General features: G+C 37.8%; 1 protein-coding gene across 2 annotated transcripts in view; it reads right to left on the minus strand.

The window, feature by feature from the left end:
- Positions 1-6990: 6990 nt before the first annotated feature.
- GUCY1B1 (guanylate cyclase 1 soluble subunit beta 1) overlaps positions 6991-16844 on the minus strand; it is a 42987-nt gene continuing 33133 nt past the window's right edge. The window contains exons 9-14 of one of the 2 annotated variants that reach the window (XM_013129004.3): positions 15895-16092; positions 13835-14072; positions 12912-13052; positions 11607-11761; positions 11174-11300; positions 6991-8308 (exon numbers count right to left, since the gene is read on the minus strand). In XM_013129004.3, the coding sequence (XP_012984458.3) occupies positions 8285-8308; positions 11174-11300; positions 11607-11761; positions 12912-13052; positions 13835-14072; positions 15895-16092 (883 nt within the window). In that variant the 3' untranslated portion in view covers positions 6991-8284. The remainder of the gene's footprint in view (positions 8309-11173; positions 11301-11606; positions 11762-12911; positions 13053-13834; positions 14073-15894; positions 16093-16844) is intronic. The other variant, XM_034064804.1, reaches the window with a different exon arrangement.

Raw genomic sequence — 16844 nt, forward strand, 5'->3', positions numbered from 1 at the left:
CACAAAAAATCTTTGAGGAACTATCCATGAAATATGAAAGTTTAGAAAGATGTGGTATTATGGTATCCTTGGCTTGGAAGTCTTACTTAAAACAAACAATTGCCTCTTCAAATAGGATCTGTTTTGTAACAAGTTTTTGTTGCTTTTAGGACACTGCTAAAAGCTTCCTGTAAAGGGAGTTCTGGGAATGTTGTGTGCCTCTTGGGAAATGTTTAACTCATTTATCTTGAATTGGGGCTGTTGTAGCAGGGCTGCTACATAACCCTTGCCAAAAAAAGTTACCAAAAATGAATAGCATTTTAACCATCTCTTATGCAAATACTGGAATATTTTATCTTCATTCAGAATAGTAGGTTATACATCCTCTTACACGACCTCTGTTTCAATGCAAAGTATTGATACATCCATCAGAAGCAAAATATCTGGTTTGTGTATTCCTGAAGTGAAATGCAATGAACCACACGATGTATGTTTTTTAAATCTCATTAAAACCACCAGTATTAGATGAACAAACCACAAACATTAAACTCATGTCTGAAGACTAAAGCAGCTAGAAGTCAGTTAGAACTCAAGAAGGGAAAGGCTTGTCATTTTCTTGGGGGTGGAGGGGGGCAGTGAACCAAAAGGATGAACAATGCCCCTCGATAAGTGTACAGCATGGTTTGGGGGCCATTCCCCTGGGAAATAAGGTTGAAGTGAAAACTGAGGTTGAGCCTGTCGCAGAGGTAGAAAACTGATTCTTAAGCCAAGCACTTTTGTTCAGATAGCCTCTCTTTCAAGCCTTATAAAAGGAACAACGGAAATGAATATAACAAATTTGACAAATCTTTATGTGTTGAAGGAAGCAACTGCTTTCGAAATTAAATATTTTCCTGCATAACAAAACTGACCTTTTCTCCCAGCAATCAAAGCAAAGCAGCTGTTATTTCCATAGTCTTCCTTAGGAGAATTAAGCACCTCAAAGAAGCTAGGTCTTCCAACACCTGCTGACTTCAGATTTTGCAGTCTGTATGTGACTCTTACTATGAGCAGGGGTGTACAGGACACAAATAGAACCACAGAATCATAGAATAGTTAGGGTTGGAAAGGAACTTAAGATCATCTAGTTCCAATCCCCCTGCCATGGGCAGGGACATCTCACACTAAACCATGTCACCCAAGGCTTTGTCAAACCTGGCCTTGAACACTGCCAGGGATGGAGCATTCACAACTTCCCTGGGCAACCCATTCCAGTGCCTCACCACCCTCACAGTAAAGAACTTCTTTCTTAGATTGGATTCTAAACTTCCCTTGTTTAAGTTTCAACCCATTACCCATTGTCCTATCACTACAGTCCCTAATGAAGAGTCCCTCACCAGCATCCCTATAGACCCCCTTCAGACCCTGGAAGGCTGCTATGAGGTCTCCATGCAACCTTCTCTTCTCCAGGCTGAACAGCCCCAACTTTCTCAGCCTGTCTTCATATGGGAGGTGCTCCAGTCCCCTGATCATCCTCGTGGCCCTCCTCTGGACTTGTTCCAACAGTTCCATGTGCTTTTTATGTTAAGGACACCAGAACTGCACACAATACTCCAAGTGAGGTCTCACAAGAGCAGAGTAGAGGGGCAGGATCACCTCCTTTGACCTGCTGGTCACGATCCTTTTGATGCAGCCCAGGATGCAGTTGGCTTTCTGAGCTGTAAGTGCACACTGAAGCTGGCTTGTGTTCATTTTCTCTTCAACCAGCACCCCCAAGTCCTTCTCTGCAGGGCTGCTCTGAATCTCTTCTCTGCCCAACCTGTAGCTGTGCCTGGGATTGCTCCCATCCAGGTGTAGGACCTTGCACTTGGCATGGTTAAACTTCATGAGGTTGGCATCAGCCCACCTCACAAGTGAGTCAAGGTCCCTCTGAATGGCATTAATTCCCTCCAGCATATCAACAGAACCACACAGCTTGGTGTCATTGGCAAACTTGCTGAGGGCACACTCAATCCCACTGTCCATGTCAGTGACAAAGATGTTGAACAAGACCGGTCCCAACACCGATCCCTGAGGGACACCACTCGTTATTGGTCTCCAGCTGGACAGTGAGCCATTGGCCACAACTCTGCATGCGGCCATCCAGCCAGCTCTTTATCCACCAAGTGGTGCAGTTCAAGGTGCCTATTTGGTCAGTGATTAATTCCTCATCTTTCAAACAGGAATACTGCAGGCACAGCAAAGAGCTAACTGCCTGATAGGAGAAAGCCAACAACTATGAAAGTGGCCCTCTGCTGCTTCCCTAACAAATACCTGCAAGATCCTGCTTGCCCTAACCAAAAGCAAGCCTCCAGCAGCCAAGGCAAGTGCATTGCCTCCAGGCTACAGACCAGCTGCTTTTCTGTACCCTTTTGCCAAGACAGCCATAGCAGGGGAGGTTGACAAGAACCTGGAGGTGCACAGTCCTGCAGACACAGCGGGCTCTTTGTGCCTTCCCTGTCTGGCAGCAGACCTGTGATTGCTCATTGGACTTCTGGGTGTTTCTTCTGGGTATCTTACACAGTGCTGGGACAAAAACACTTACTAGCACCAGGTCACCTCTTGAGGCCTTACGCAACATCTGCTCATGAATCCACACCTCCAGAGGCACTGTCATTAAGAAAGGGAGGAGAAAGAGTGTGCCATCTGTGCCAGTCACCGGTTCCATAGCGATCAACATATTTAAGTTGTGCACTTAGTAGGTAGGTATGATCTCCTGCACCTCCTTTCTCCTTTTTCCAAGTGAGGGTATATCAAGGTTAGGCCATTTGGAGAGTGTGAGGGGAAGGGTAACAGAGCATATGCAGCCTAAGCTACACTGTGTGCAGGTTCTCTGATTAATTTTGCCTTTTCTTCCTCCTCATTCCTGCAAAGCATCAGCAGTCTTATGAATTATCTCCAGACATGATCCATCTGTGGAAGTGAATTATTCCTGCAGTCTGTGTGTTTGTAAAATCCAGAATTTACTGGCTGCCTTCAGTAAGAGTTTTGCCTGGGTATTAGTTGCAAACTTTTACATCCTGTAACACATCTAATGAGGCTACAGTCCCTTCTCTTGGCAGAGGTGATGGCCCAACACAACGTCAGCCAGCCAGAAGGACACAGAAAGAAAACCTCCACCCTACAGGAACATGGTGCAATGTTTGTACTCATGTCACAGCATAACAAATATAAGGTAACTCAGCACTAAACACACAGCTCATCAATTAGCTGCTCATTTACAGGGAAAGCTTTATCTTCTAATCGTGTATAAACAGATAATAAACATCAAAACATGACAAGGTAAAAGTATCCAGTTCACAATAGCTTCTCCTACAGATTACAATTTAAACAAAAACCCCACAAACAAAAGACATTATTTCCTCTTCAGGCAGCTACTGTTCCATCTGTGTATGACCTGTTGGACAGCATTGTCTTTTCTGTTGTGTCAGGGCAAAGCAAGGCCCTTCTGTTACATCTCCCCCAGTGTTTTACATCATGTGATACTTTCCCTTTAGCCAGTTTTGAGTTGCTGCCCCAGAAAAATGACTCTTCCCTGCTCTAACAAAGCACCTCTCCCAACTTCACTGCCACTACCTCAGGATGGCGCTGAAAGTCAGGTCTGAATCTGAGGGCTATAGGCAGGATCACACACAAAACAATCATTATAGCTTTATTTTGTCAGCCTTGCAGAGTTCTCAAAACCTGATACCCGTGTCTGTGATATACATTCTGTTGCCTTCAAGACTGTTGTAACGTTCTACACAGATTTCCTGGTATTATTGTAGCAACAGGGGAGAAAATACTAGCACCCTGAAGCATTTAGTTAGAAAACATGACATCATCCGACACAGATCAGGCTCCTCCATTAGACAAGAAGAAACATAAAACTGGGACTGGCAGCTGTTCCAGTGGAGAGCTACCCAGTCAGATTTATTGTTTGGTTACTGTGTGATCTCCCATGTTCCAGCAGCTCTTACTTTTGCAGATTCTTTCTGAACGATTTATTGGAGAATTTTTAGCCTGTTGGGGTCAGAAATGAAGAAAAGATAATGAAAAAAGGAATTAGAGGCTTTTTGAAGTGTTGGCTGAAGTGAAGGTTCACTTTGGGTTTTTTTAATAGTCGATGGCACTCAGTCAGAAAGCAGTGTTTCCTACTGCTGCAGTGCCATAGTGCCAGAAATATGTGGTCCTAAGATAAGTTAGTACCACAGTTAAAATGTGACATACCTGGGAATGCAAGAGACAATGGAGGTTGTCTCCAGCTGTAGTACTGTGCTTTCCAACATTTACCAAAGATATAACACCTCGAAAATGAATCATGCCTAGTAATGAGACTAAGCAAAAAGCCTAGGACAAGTATTTCTTAAACAGACGTTGAATTTTTCTCGGCATCTGTATGATAAAACAATTGATTACAGCTTTAGAAAATATTGACATCTCCAGTTTAATAATGTATGTACACCAAACCTTAAATTTACACTGTATGAGGTGCAGATGAGAAACCAATGTTTGTTTGCAATGTGAGACACTTTCTGGTCATTGGAGTTGGAGCTCAGGTGTTCCTCTCTTGTGCCTAGCTGAACCCTTCCCTGCCAATAATTGTTGTAAAAGAAGGACTGCAAGGACAGGGACCTTGAAAGTAATTATAATGTGGTTTGATTTTCCACACAGTGCATTACAACACTATGCTCATACTGGTGTAGGATCTGAACCCAGCAATACTGAACTCAGAGTTTTATTTCACATCTGAAAACCATGGCCATGTAGTTTTTGTGTGCAGGTGTATGTGGTTTGTTTTTTTTTTAACAAAGGTCCAAGGACTGTTGACCTTATTGGTCTCCACTTCTGGATTATGATTAACACCAGCTAGGAACTATGAACACTTTGTCTGTTGTGTCATTTTAATCACAAGTCAGTTGTTTCAGCACTGGACAGGTTACCACATTTATCAAAGTGTAAAATCAATTTTGGAAGGCTAAAATGACCCTGGGAACCTGCAATGGAAATAAACCACACAGGCTTCAAGCCAAAGGTGTCCAGCATATGAACAGCTGAAAACAAATGTGTGTTAGCACTAGCTGACTGCTGTGAGTTCCCAGACCCTCATCACATAAAATCACTTTCCTTGAAGGTACAACTGTACTGTAGCATAAACTTTGCACTAGCTGCTTTATATGCATCAAAATACCCATGATCATCTCTGCAAAAAGAAGATTAACAAAGGCACAATAACAAAGGCAATGCTAACTTGACTGTTGGGTATTTGGAATAGTCTGGAACAAAACCTTTATAACAGAGAACACCCATCTTCATCCCAGAATAATAATCACAAAATTGTTCTTACATTCTCTGATTGTTATCTCCAAAACAGTCACATTGGCAGAAAGACCCACTGACCATTATGATGAAAACGAACATTAGCCTTTTCCTGCTCATAACAAACAAAGAGTGAATTGGTGGAGACAGCCCGTATTGTTAAGAGTTTTTCCACAACTGTCTCCCAAAACCAGCCAGAAAACTCAGGAACAGTAGAGAAGAAAAAGAAAACAACACCTTGTATGTGCTGCTCTGGGTTGGGGAATGGAACCAATTGGTTTTTAATTTATAGTTAAATTAGTACAGCTCGGCTTACTGGCATATTATTTGCTTCCCCCTCCTTGCCAAATAGGTGCATGAAATGACACCATTTTCAGACTCTCCCCCAGTAAAAAAGGATCTTGTTAAATGAAAAATAGTAACACAGACCCTCTGTGTGTCCCTGGCAAATAAAACAGGACTGTAAGTCCAGTAACATCACTTTACTTGGAGATGATATGCCAACACAGTAACTGACAGAATTCATATATAGTAGCCTATAAGCTCCTATTTGTATCGCCATGATGACTGCCTGCTGACTGTCTGGAGAAGATGAGTACCAAATTCTCTTCAAGTTCTCATGCTGCTAGAACACAATGATCCAACATTTTTCTTCTTTTTAGCTCTGGAAATGCACTGGATAACCATTTTACAGTTTGTGACAATATACATATAGTATTGACCTATTTACATAGTGAATGAGAACCATATTAAGATACAGATGACTCAGGCCTTCCTCTGGCTCCATGGAGACAGGTGTTACTGACACAGCTATTAAAGCTTCAGAGTACAAGTGTGTGTGTTGCACTACACAGCTTGGCTGCAACACAGTCAAATATTTATTAGCTTTAGATTTTAATGGAGTTTTCTTCAAAGAAAAGATTCAGAGGCTCAAGTTCCACCCAGCTCTTATTCATATCAGATGCCAGCATATCATTTCCCATCTCCTTCTTGTGCATGTGATTGTCTTACAAATGTGAGCTTATAACCACTATTAAGAAGGTAAAATATAAAGTCAGAGCAGTATTCGAGTGTTCTTCCACAGCTGGAAGTATTATACAGAAACTTCAGTTACTTCACATCCATTTGCATGAATTATGTCAATGCACAATCCAAGCTGACACAAATCCTGTGTCTTTAGCAGTCACCATTAATGTTTTGCCAGGCTTGATTAAGTGCAAATTGCTGTTGTGTATCTATTAGAGTGAGGGCAATCTCTCAGGGAGTGCTGGGATGCATTGCTAACAGTGAGATGATGGAAAGGAATATATGTGGCTTCCTCTCTGCATTTCCCATTCCTAAAGCATTTATTGGTAATGTACATCCTGCTCAAAGTGGACAGCTAATAATTTTTGCTTGTTAAACATTGTCCAAGTTTCAAAGGAGTGTACGCATATTTGTGACCTTGTCTACTATTTTTGGAGCACTGCTCTGCGCATTTTGAACACTAATTTGAGGACGTGGACCATTAACCTGAATGTGGGAGAATCCTGGACATTTGCAAACATTGGAACAATGACTTGATAAATTATTTACACTTGGACTTAAATTATAGAATGGAGATCATACTTCTTTTGTACGATCAACAAATCATCAACAAATGATCAACAACAATGAAATACAGCTTTCACCAAAAAGAAAGTTGACAGATTTCTGTAAGTCAGTGGAAAAAATAATTTATTACAATTTCTTTTGCACATTAACATGAAACATTTATACATATATATTCTGTGCTGATAAGGTATACTAGATATAGACAAATTTATACACAAAATAATTGCACTATCCTATTTTATAATGCAAATATTCAGAAATTATCAGTCAGATAAGAACAGGTATTATTCACATAAAAATGCACTGTATATTGAAGTTATGGAAGGTTCACACATCTGAAACTGTCCACTTTTACTATCAGCTGACAAAATGCACTATGTCCCCTTAGAAGATTTGCATCCTTTGATTATCCATGATGCCTAGAATATTATCAGGTCCTCCCAAGGTATAAAATAAGTTCTAAAAATGAGAGAAACCAAACCAAAGGGCAAGCATGACTACCACAATCGGACAGCACACCTTTCGATTCTGAGGGCTCTATCAGAAAACAATGAAAGCACTACAGGTGGTCTAAAATTGTCCAGCAATCTATTATTAACTTGACAACTTAATTTAGTTAATAAAAATCAATGACAAATACATTGCAAGTGAACAGCATTTCAGCAGAAGTACATTGGCACATGCTTCAAACGGCAATATCAGACAAACAACTGCCCCCTTTCAATACAGAAAATGTTTACATAATGTAGACAAAGGGAAAATATGCAGGATGATATCGAAAGAGGAATGTTTTTCTAACCAGAAATTTACAGTGCATCAAGTGTTCTTCACAAAATGACTGGGAAGCATGTTAGTAATAGAACTAAATCTGATAAACAATATTTATACAATAATTTTCATAATGCTGCTTTAGGTATTATTCTTTAAAATAATTCTTCAGGTTTATTGTTCTGCCCAACAACTGAAATACCTATCTTTCCAGAAATGTCACTGACTGACATAACCACAATACTTCAGAGATGAAGATGAAGATGTGAAGCATCACACTGAAGTGGTTAGTTGTGGCGTGCATACTACAAAATTGTATTCAGTATTACTTGGCAGTAGGAAGGGCCACATGACTGACGTGCAAAAATGCATATTTAAAAAAGAAAAGCTTGAAACACATGCTCATAGCAGAGATATAACAATACCAAACATCAAGGGAAAAAAAAAATCCATAGCAAGCGAGCCTAGAGAAAAATGGTATGATTGAGGAGCAGGGAAAAGATAATGGTACTGCACATGGCAATGGGAGATATGATATGAAATAACATCCATAACAATCTTACTGCCTGGCACCCTATCTGGAGACAGTATTGTACCCTATCCAGCGTCCTCTTCTTCTTCCCTCAGCTTAGAGAGCATCTTGATTTGTTTCCTTGAATGCATGCAAGTAGAATTTGAGAAGTAAGGGATTTTTTTTGAAGCAACAACATGGTGGGTCAGTGCAGTGACAAAACATAGTTTACAACTTGCAACCAATAACAGGAAATAATAAAAGTAATAAAACACAGAATAGATAATACACATTTCTTTTGTATGTGTTGTATATTGGAATGTAATTATTTCCTATGTTCCCTGATGAATTACCAGCTCTGACTGAGATACTTTAACTTGTTCCCATCAGTAATGTGGGGACAGAGCAGAAGAGAGATACTTGAAAGTAGGGAATGATGGAAATTGTAGTCAAACAAGTGAAGCTTTCTGCAAGCTTTATTTTTCACAACAAATCTGTTTCTCAAGAGAGAAGCTGCAGCTAAACTTCTGTTAAAATAATAATGATAGTAATAATCTAATAACATGCAAACAAGTGGATGAAAAATTAACAGTTGGTCACAGTTACTTTTGTTCTATGTGTATTTTTGATGCAATCCTAATTTTTGCTGGAACGATATCATAGAAGAGATAAGTGGAAAAAAGTAAAGAAGCAGCAGTCCAAATCAACACTGATTCTTGTAAATTAGGTGTTTCTCAGAAGTAATTACTGCTCATGGTGACTGATATTACAGATGTCAGTTTTGCAACCAAGTTTTGAGTTATGCTGCACTGCTCCAACCTTATTGTTTTCTACAGGTTTAGCAGAAAACCACCATATTGTAAGCCTTGGTTTCACATCTCTATGCCACCTCTAAGTATTTTATCCCCTTTCCTCACCATGTATTAATTACTAGGCTTAAGGGTAAAATATGATGCTGATAGATCTGCAAATGCTGAGGTAATTACTCTCTAAGGGATATAATGGAGAATATATCACTAATGCGAATCTTTTGTAGATTTAAAGATATTAGAGGTAGGAAATGTCACAATAAAAGAATGATTAGCAGAAATATCTTCAGGACAATTAAAGAAATATTTTCATGTTCACTTCTATAAGCCACTTGCAATATTCTGGAGTGATTTTTCAGGAAATTTACCATATGGTTTCTGAATATATGTTAGCAGGCCATATTTGTTGTTACAAACAGTCCCCCTGAAATTAACAACACTGCACATCAAGATACATTAGCATGTGCATGTATTTGAAAAGTCAGAGAGAATAAGATTCTTTAAAGAAAAACAAGACTAGACCCTTGCCTAAAGAAAAGCAGTTTTCTGGTTATCTGAATTCTGGTTTTTGGATTACAACTATCATGTACAACCTATAAAGTGCCAGAAATAACATGGAGAGTACCTTCACAAGACAAAGAGAAACTGCAAACAGTTCAGAAAAACTTAATAAAACTCAGTGCATCTTTTTGTGTATGGACAGATGAAGTTGTGCAAGTGAAAAAGAATTAAAAGATTACAGAGGATTATATTCTTTCATTTTTTAAACATGCATGAGGCTTAAACTAGGAAAATACCCTTCTGAATCAGTACCTCTCTGAAAGTTTACATTAAAAATTACAATGTGCCCTGCTACAAATGATACGACAATTTATAATGCAGAAAAAGTGAAAGGCATTTAATTAAAATATATTTTAAGCGCAACTATAGATTTGAAAGAACAGTAGCCACGTGAAATTATAGTTAATCTTGATTTAGAATAAAAAATGGAAAGTATTATCAAAAGCGGCACTCAGCATATTATTGTAAGCAATATATACTAAAATCCAGACTTCAGTAGTGTTAAAGTACAGGCTTTCCCCTGAAGTATGATACTGGTGGTTACCATTAAAAAGTCAGTATTCAAATACTTGGGTACCAGTGGCAGTAAGTCTGAATTAGATCTACTTTAACAGCCTGAACTTCATTTTCAGAAGCACATCAGTATTCAGATGTGTAACTGATTCCCGTGACTTCAAGAATTATTTCAGCCAAGGTAACTGATGACTTTCATTATTTTAGTAAAGTGTATTTTTAACATTAAATACATTAGCATACAACTCTTTGCATTAACTTAGGGCAGAATTCAAGCTATGTAAATAACTTTTACCCCTTTCTTCTCCTTGTTGGCAATGGGTAGGAAGGTATGCACCTGCTCAGCTATGGCAAATCAGCTGGCATACTGTAACCTAATTAAATGTCTAAGTTTGTAGCAGACTTGAGTCTAATGAGATCTCATTGGTTTTCATTGAGATTTTGGTTAATACATGCCCAGACTTATGAAACTGAGGGATAAGCTTAAAGACCACTCAGTGCTTGAAGGGCTTTATCTTACATCATTTTGAGAAGATTTAGAGTCATATGCAATTTAGAAGAAATAGTTTTCACCCTGTATATTTCTAAAGCAAGAACTCAATATATTATGTCTGAACAAGCAGATCCATCTGGAGTTAAATGACCACCATACTCATTAGGTGTGAATGTGCCTGCAAGTAGTTGCTGGACTACTGCCTAAACATTTGAAGGCACATCTATTCACTCACTGTAAGAAAGCAAATGGTGAATTTTGAACTGCTGATAACCAGACATGTTAGCTAAACAGAAATTGACATTATACTGCAAAATCTAGTACAGTGAAGAAATACGTAAGAAAATGGAGATATAAATACTTGAACACGTGGCATTCTCTCAAGGAGCTTTCAAAGTACAAGAATATTTTTTCAGGGACTGCATAAACTGCAAAGACAAATAATCAAGGACTTTTTTGTGCTGTCAAGATAGTAAACGCATTAATGATACAGTGTTGGACAAAAGTTCATTTTTTCTAGGGAACATTTAGTTTTGTGAATGCAAATTGATCTCAGTGGTTTAGATTAAATTTGTCATGTTTATGTTTTGTTTAAAAAATAAAATAAAATTACATGGTGGTTAATCATACCTCTGTCTCTGTACTCTTTCTGGACAAAAACCAAACCTGCATTGGTTCTTTTTTACCCTTCATAGAAACTGGACCCCTGTACTCCAGGTGGAACTGAGGATCTGAATTTTCTGGTGCCATAAGACACCTGAAATTAAGAGAAAACATGTAAATGTACGTACTCTGCATGCATGCCATGTACTATATAAAATATTAAACATGATACAGATATGTGAGCAACAACAGAGTCAAAGCTATCTCCAGATCATTATTATATTTGCATACCAGTAAAGATATATCATAATGCAGTCTGTCATACAGTTTCATGAGAACTGATATATTTAAATAACATGTTGTAGGACTCTTATCACTTTCAACTTCAGACTTTGATGTTATGCTGTCAAAGTGATTTCTTTTAAGATGTCAACACCAATAAAAATACAGCATTACACACCTGTAAGTATATTCAGAGACATTGATCTTTCCCTTTTCTCCAGTAGTTTCTGTTCTGCTTGTTAGATTCACTGTATTTCCGAAGAGACAGTAACGTGGCATCCTTTGGCCTATGACACCTGTGACTACCTCACCAGTATGGATACCTATTGTTATCTTTAGAGAGAAAAAAAATGAAGTTTGAATATTCAAAGTCAAAGCACCTAATCTTAAACTTCTTACTAAATACAAGTATTATGCTATTTCTATCTACTACAGGGTTTTTTTCAAAGTGCTCCTCCTGCTTCTTCAAAGCCTTGCATTCTATGTTTTGTGTCACTTCTTTTTACTGGTGCAGTGTCATGGTTTTGCCTCCCACATGAAAGAACAAACTGTATTTTTCCAGCATGCAACAGGCCATGCTGCAATTATGTACTGTGAAAGTTAAAAAAGTGGAACAGAGACATACTCTGCAGGTCTGTGTTTAATGAGTACTCAGAAGGTGCAGAAATGGATGGTTTAGGTCAAGAAAAAAAGATGTTTCTCAGATGAAAACATCATAGTATTTTTTCAGTTAAAAGCTCAAGAGATGGGAGAGGGGATTGGAGAAAATCATTCTTATAGCACATTACAGTTATTGTAAAGCCCCAAACGAAAACTTCTAGCTTCTTTGCACAGTGACAAAATAAAGTACACAGATCTAAGCTAGGTGTTAAACTGGTAACATTCATGGAACTAGAAATAGGCATCACACTTATTATTTTGCTCTCACAGCCTTCTGATGAGGACAGGTCAATGCAGCCTTCCCACTTCTGTATTAATGCCACAGTATCTCCATAAAATTCCACAAGGAGTGAAATTCCACTAATATACATTGTTGCCACTAATCAGTGCCATAACTGCCTATGGAACTGTACTTTTCTTTTTAATGCAGTATTTTCTCATACTGACATGAGGATCCAAAGCATGATCAAAAATATCACTGAAAATATTATTGTTCTGTTCATTGAGATGAAGAAGACTCAATTAATTGTACTTGATGCACAGAGGAAATTTGTTGATTAGACTGAAATGATTAGAAAACAGACACAAATCATGTAAACCCAATTTAGTCCTTTAAAAGTTTAAGCACAATAATTAGATTTTAAGGTCTGGGAAATGAATGTATCACATCTATGTGTGACTCTTCATAGTTTTTGTAGGTATCAGTCTTAAATTTTAACAATATCAAAGTTTGCATGAACTGGGACTTGAACATTATCATATTCTAAAGCATTACCATCATATCAAAGAATGGGCTCTCATTCAAGCCCTCACATCTACTAACCTGTACAGGCTCACCATCTACTTGAACTTGGCCTGCTATTTCCATCATATCCAATGCAAGGTGGCAGATAGATCGAGCATGATGAATGCAAGGCTCTGGTAAACCACTCACTGTCATATACTTGTCCCCAACTGTTTCCACCTATCAAGATACATATTTTTCAATTACTTTATAATCATGAACTTTAGAGTATTAGAATGGAAGTAGTGCTTCCTACAAGACTGCTAGTTCTTTCAAAAAGCTTCCCTTCACTTTCACTCAAATCACCCTAATCCCTGTCATCTCTACTTGTTACTGAAGAGAATGTACCGTTTGCCCACAGTGCAACCAATTAAAATGACACTGTGATTGTGACTTGACTCTCTCTTGGTTCACTTGGTACAAACAAGACAAAAAATTGATTTCTAGGAAAAGCCAGCAATGAACCTCACACATATAAACACACAAGCATACACAGGTACATATACGATGTATGTATCTCTTCCTCTACCTATCTTCCTGCTACCAGCTGCATCTGCAACTACACCTCATTCCTAAGAAATTCACATTATGAATAGCTGAATAATGTTATAATCTACAACCAGGAGGCTCAGGTATATGACTGAAAAATTTAAAAGCACAGGGTCAGCAGAACCACAAATTGCTTGCTCATATCTGCTAAATGTGGAAGTAGATTTGCATATCCACCTACTGTGTGACTTTCCAGAAATCCTGCTGGGAACTAAGCCCTTAATGTTCCTTCACACACTTAAACAACATACTCTTCTTTAGCTATGTAATAGCAATTTACACAGTTCAAAGACTGCAAACATAACTTCTTTTTTTCTTTTTTTTAAAGCCTAAAATCCAAAGGATGGAAAAGAATAGCATAGTCATAAATTATTGAAAAGTCACAAATTAAAGACTGAAAATCTTCTGCTTACCTTATAAACAAATGGATTCCTTCGTGAGTCAGTTAGAATATCAAATCTTGTGTAAAGATCATTTAAAAGGTTAACAATCTTCATGGCTCCTTCTCCAGAGGCATGTTTACTACAGAAGGCATTGAATCCAACAATGCCACTGAACAGAATAGTCACATTGTCATACCGCTTAGCTGGAACAGGACGCTTGTGCCTCAGCTCATTTGCTACTGATGGTGGTAGAACAGAGTACAGTAATCTAAATGTATAAGAAAAGAAAGACACAAGCAAAACATAATATAAAGAAAGGTCTTTCGATCAGCATTCTTCAAATATTAACTTAATACCTTCCATAGGGTTTATAAGATACATCATCAAAGAGCAATATAAAAGATGCTCACTAAATAATATGTTACTTGGGAAACAGGAACTGATATACACCAGCATACCTAAAGCCATGCATTTCAAACACAAATTAATACATCTAAATTACCAACAAAATGAGGCATACATTACTAATTCTGGATCTTGGATCATTTCTGCTTATTGCTTAAGCATTTCTGGTATATCCTCAGCTCATGTAATCTGGTTTTGCTCAAAGAACTACAAAAATGGCAAAAAAGGGCCATGAAGAGATTTTCCCACCTTTGATCAATTCCTGCATTGCTAAACACTTCTTCTTCTGTTGAGAATGCTGCTTTTAGGGTTTATTGTATGTTTTTTTTAATTAATAGTCTACATGACCCATTAACACTTGTTTCAATTTACAAATTATGCAAATAAAATCCAAATCACACACAAAGAGCTTCACCCTACTCTCATGTGTATTCCTTCAACTTTCTAACTGCCAAATGAAGGTGTATTTCCCTCCTTACACAGCTAAGTGGACAAGCTAAAGATCTCTGACTGTTTTGCATTGCTCTGTACACAGCCTCCTGCATAAAACCTCATCAGAGTTTTTGGCAAGTTCGCTACTGCATGCGTCATAGGTAGCGAATACTTTTGACACTGTCTGTTCCAGCAGCTGCCAAGAAGGCTAGAATTCCTTAAAATAAAATTACTTTACAAAGAAAAATAACAGGAATGAATCTAAAAAATATTTTTTAGGCTTCTTTTCTGACTCTTCTGTCCATCCCTTTCAGATCTTTTTACAATAATTTCCATTACTACAGAAAAAAAAATCTGTTCATAGAATTCATAGCACAATGAATGTTAATTCTACTACTAAACAAGCATAATCCACAAGAAATTCTTCTGTTACAGAGATGGGAACTATATTTTAAAAACAAGAGTCAACCACCAAACCCACACTGCTTTTAACACAAACTTTCAACTTACCTGCCAGTAGTCCTTAAAATGAGCTGCCACAGACTAATGCTATGAATCTGATTTTGCAGTTACCTGTAGAAATGGATTTGGGGCCAAATGCATAATCTTTATTATTGTTATGCACTTATATCTAGACACTTGTATTATCTAGATAGCCCCAAACTCACTTTTGCAGGTAATAATATAAATAAAATACTGAATATAAATAATGAAAAAAAAATGAATAAAATAAAATTCATAGCATTAGCCTACTGCTAAACTTCACCTTTACACAGACTATTTTTAAGCTCCCGAAATGTGTTTTCCTCCTTTATTAACCTGTAAGCATGGCAGTTTAGATAGACAAAGTGGTCTACAGCAGATTTACTCTGTCAAATAGTAGCGTATGGCCACTCACCAAATTTATTTTGGTTACAAGGACTGCATGTACACAAGTTTGTAAAACTACTGGTTTAGGTAACTCACAAAGCAAAAAGGATTGTCAGTTCACTTCTCATAGCTTTCCTTACCAGGGAGGGAGCAATCAAAGCACCTATGCATGTAACAGCCTAGACTGCAGATGACATTTGACAATCTAAATGAAGAAATACCCTATGAAGTGTTAAAGTAAAATGTTCTTCCTTGACTCCAAAATTAACAGCACTGAGTATCTCTCATACTCCTTCCAAGATTCTGTTATTTTTTTAAGAAGACAGCTATAAATAATATATTGCTGTGACAGTTTCAGCTCAGAATCAGAATTTGGTTCTTACGTGTCTGTCTTTTTCTTTTCATCTTCCAGTGCACGCAGTGTGTGCTGCAGTCTGTCAGTGAGGATCTCAAGCTCTTGAGTCAGTTTATATTCCTCTCTGAACTGCTCTCCCAAAAGTACCAGATCACGGGTAGCATCATGCAATGGAATATCACTTAGATATAAACCTCTCCTGGTTAAATCATCCAAGTTCATCACACTGCAATGTGAAGAAACATATAATACTATGGGTACAATTTAACTTGCCAAAGGAGCATTTAAAAACCAAATGAACAGCAGAGGCTGCTGAATTACAGAAGAAAGATGATGCTTCTGAACTTGTGATGAGGTGTGCAACATGTCTCTTCTGTGAAACACCTTATTTATGTTCATCCATGTTAACAGATGGCTCCTGATTGTTCCATTTAAATACAGAATTCTCATTGATGAGGTTTATGAATGTATCAAATGTACATACTTCAGTTCACAAAGACCAAGATTACACTGAAGTAGCCTCTTCCTCTTCTGTCTTAATCTACCCTCTCCCTTCCACACAGGAGATTAACACATCATAACTGTAATCTGATATGTTAGCTCAAGATGCTCTTAACTAAAGATGTCCTTCATTCAATCCCCCATTTCAACCACTTCTTTATAATTATCAATGATCTATTACACTAGAACTACTGCAAAAATATATGAATCCACATAGGACACCAAATCATTGTGACATTTCTTGGCACTCTCAGAGCAAGAACCAGAGGACAAAACTTACCAAAAATCCTGGAATCATGAGAAATTCACATTTGTACAAACTGGACCAGGGCATCCCAATCTTTATACTGAATTATTTAATAATCAATCAAGTTCTAATATTTAAATTCTCCTCCCTCTTTTAGTGTAAACACATTGAAATCAATGAAATCAATACCTGAAGCAATTAATCTCTGTACTACTACTCTCATAAGTGTT

The sequence above is a fragment of the Melopsittacus undulatus genome, chromosome 7, assembly GCF_012275295.1.
Source record: "Melopsittacus undulatus isolate bMelUnd1 chromosome 7, bMelUnd1.mat.Z, whole genome shotgun sequence".
Lineage (NCBI taxonomy): Eukaryota > Metazoa > Chordata > Aves > Psittaciformes > Psittaculidae > Melopsittacus > Melopsittacus undulatus.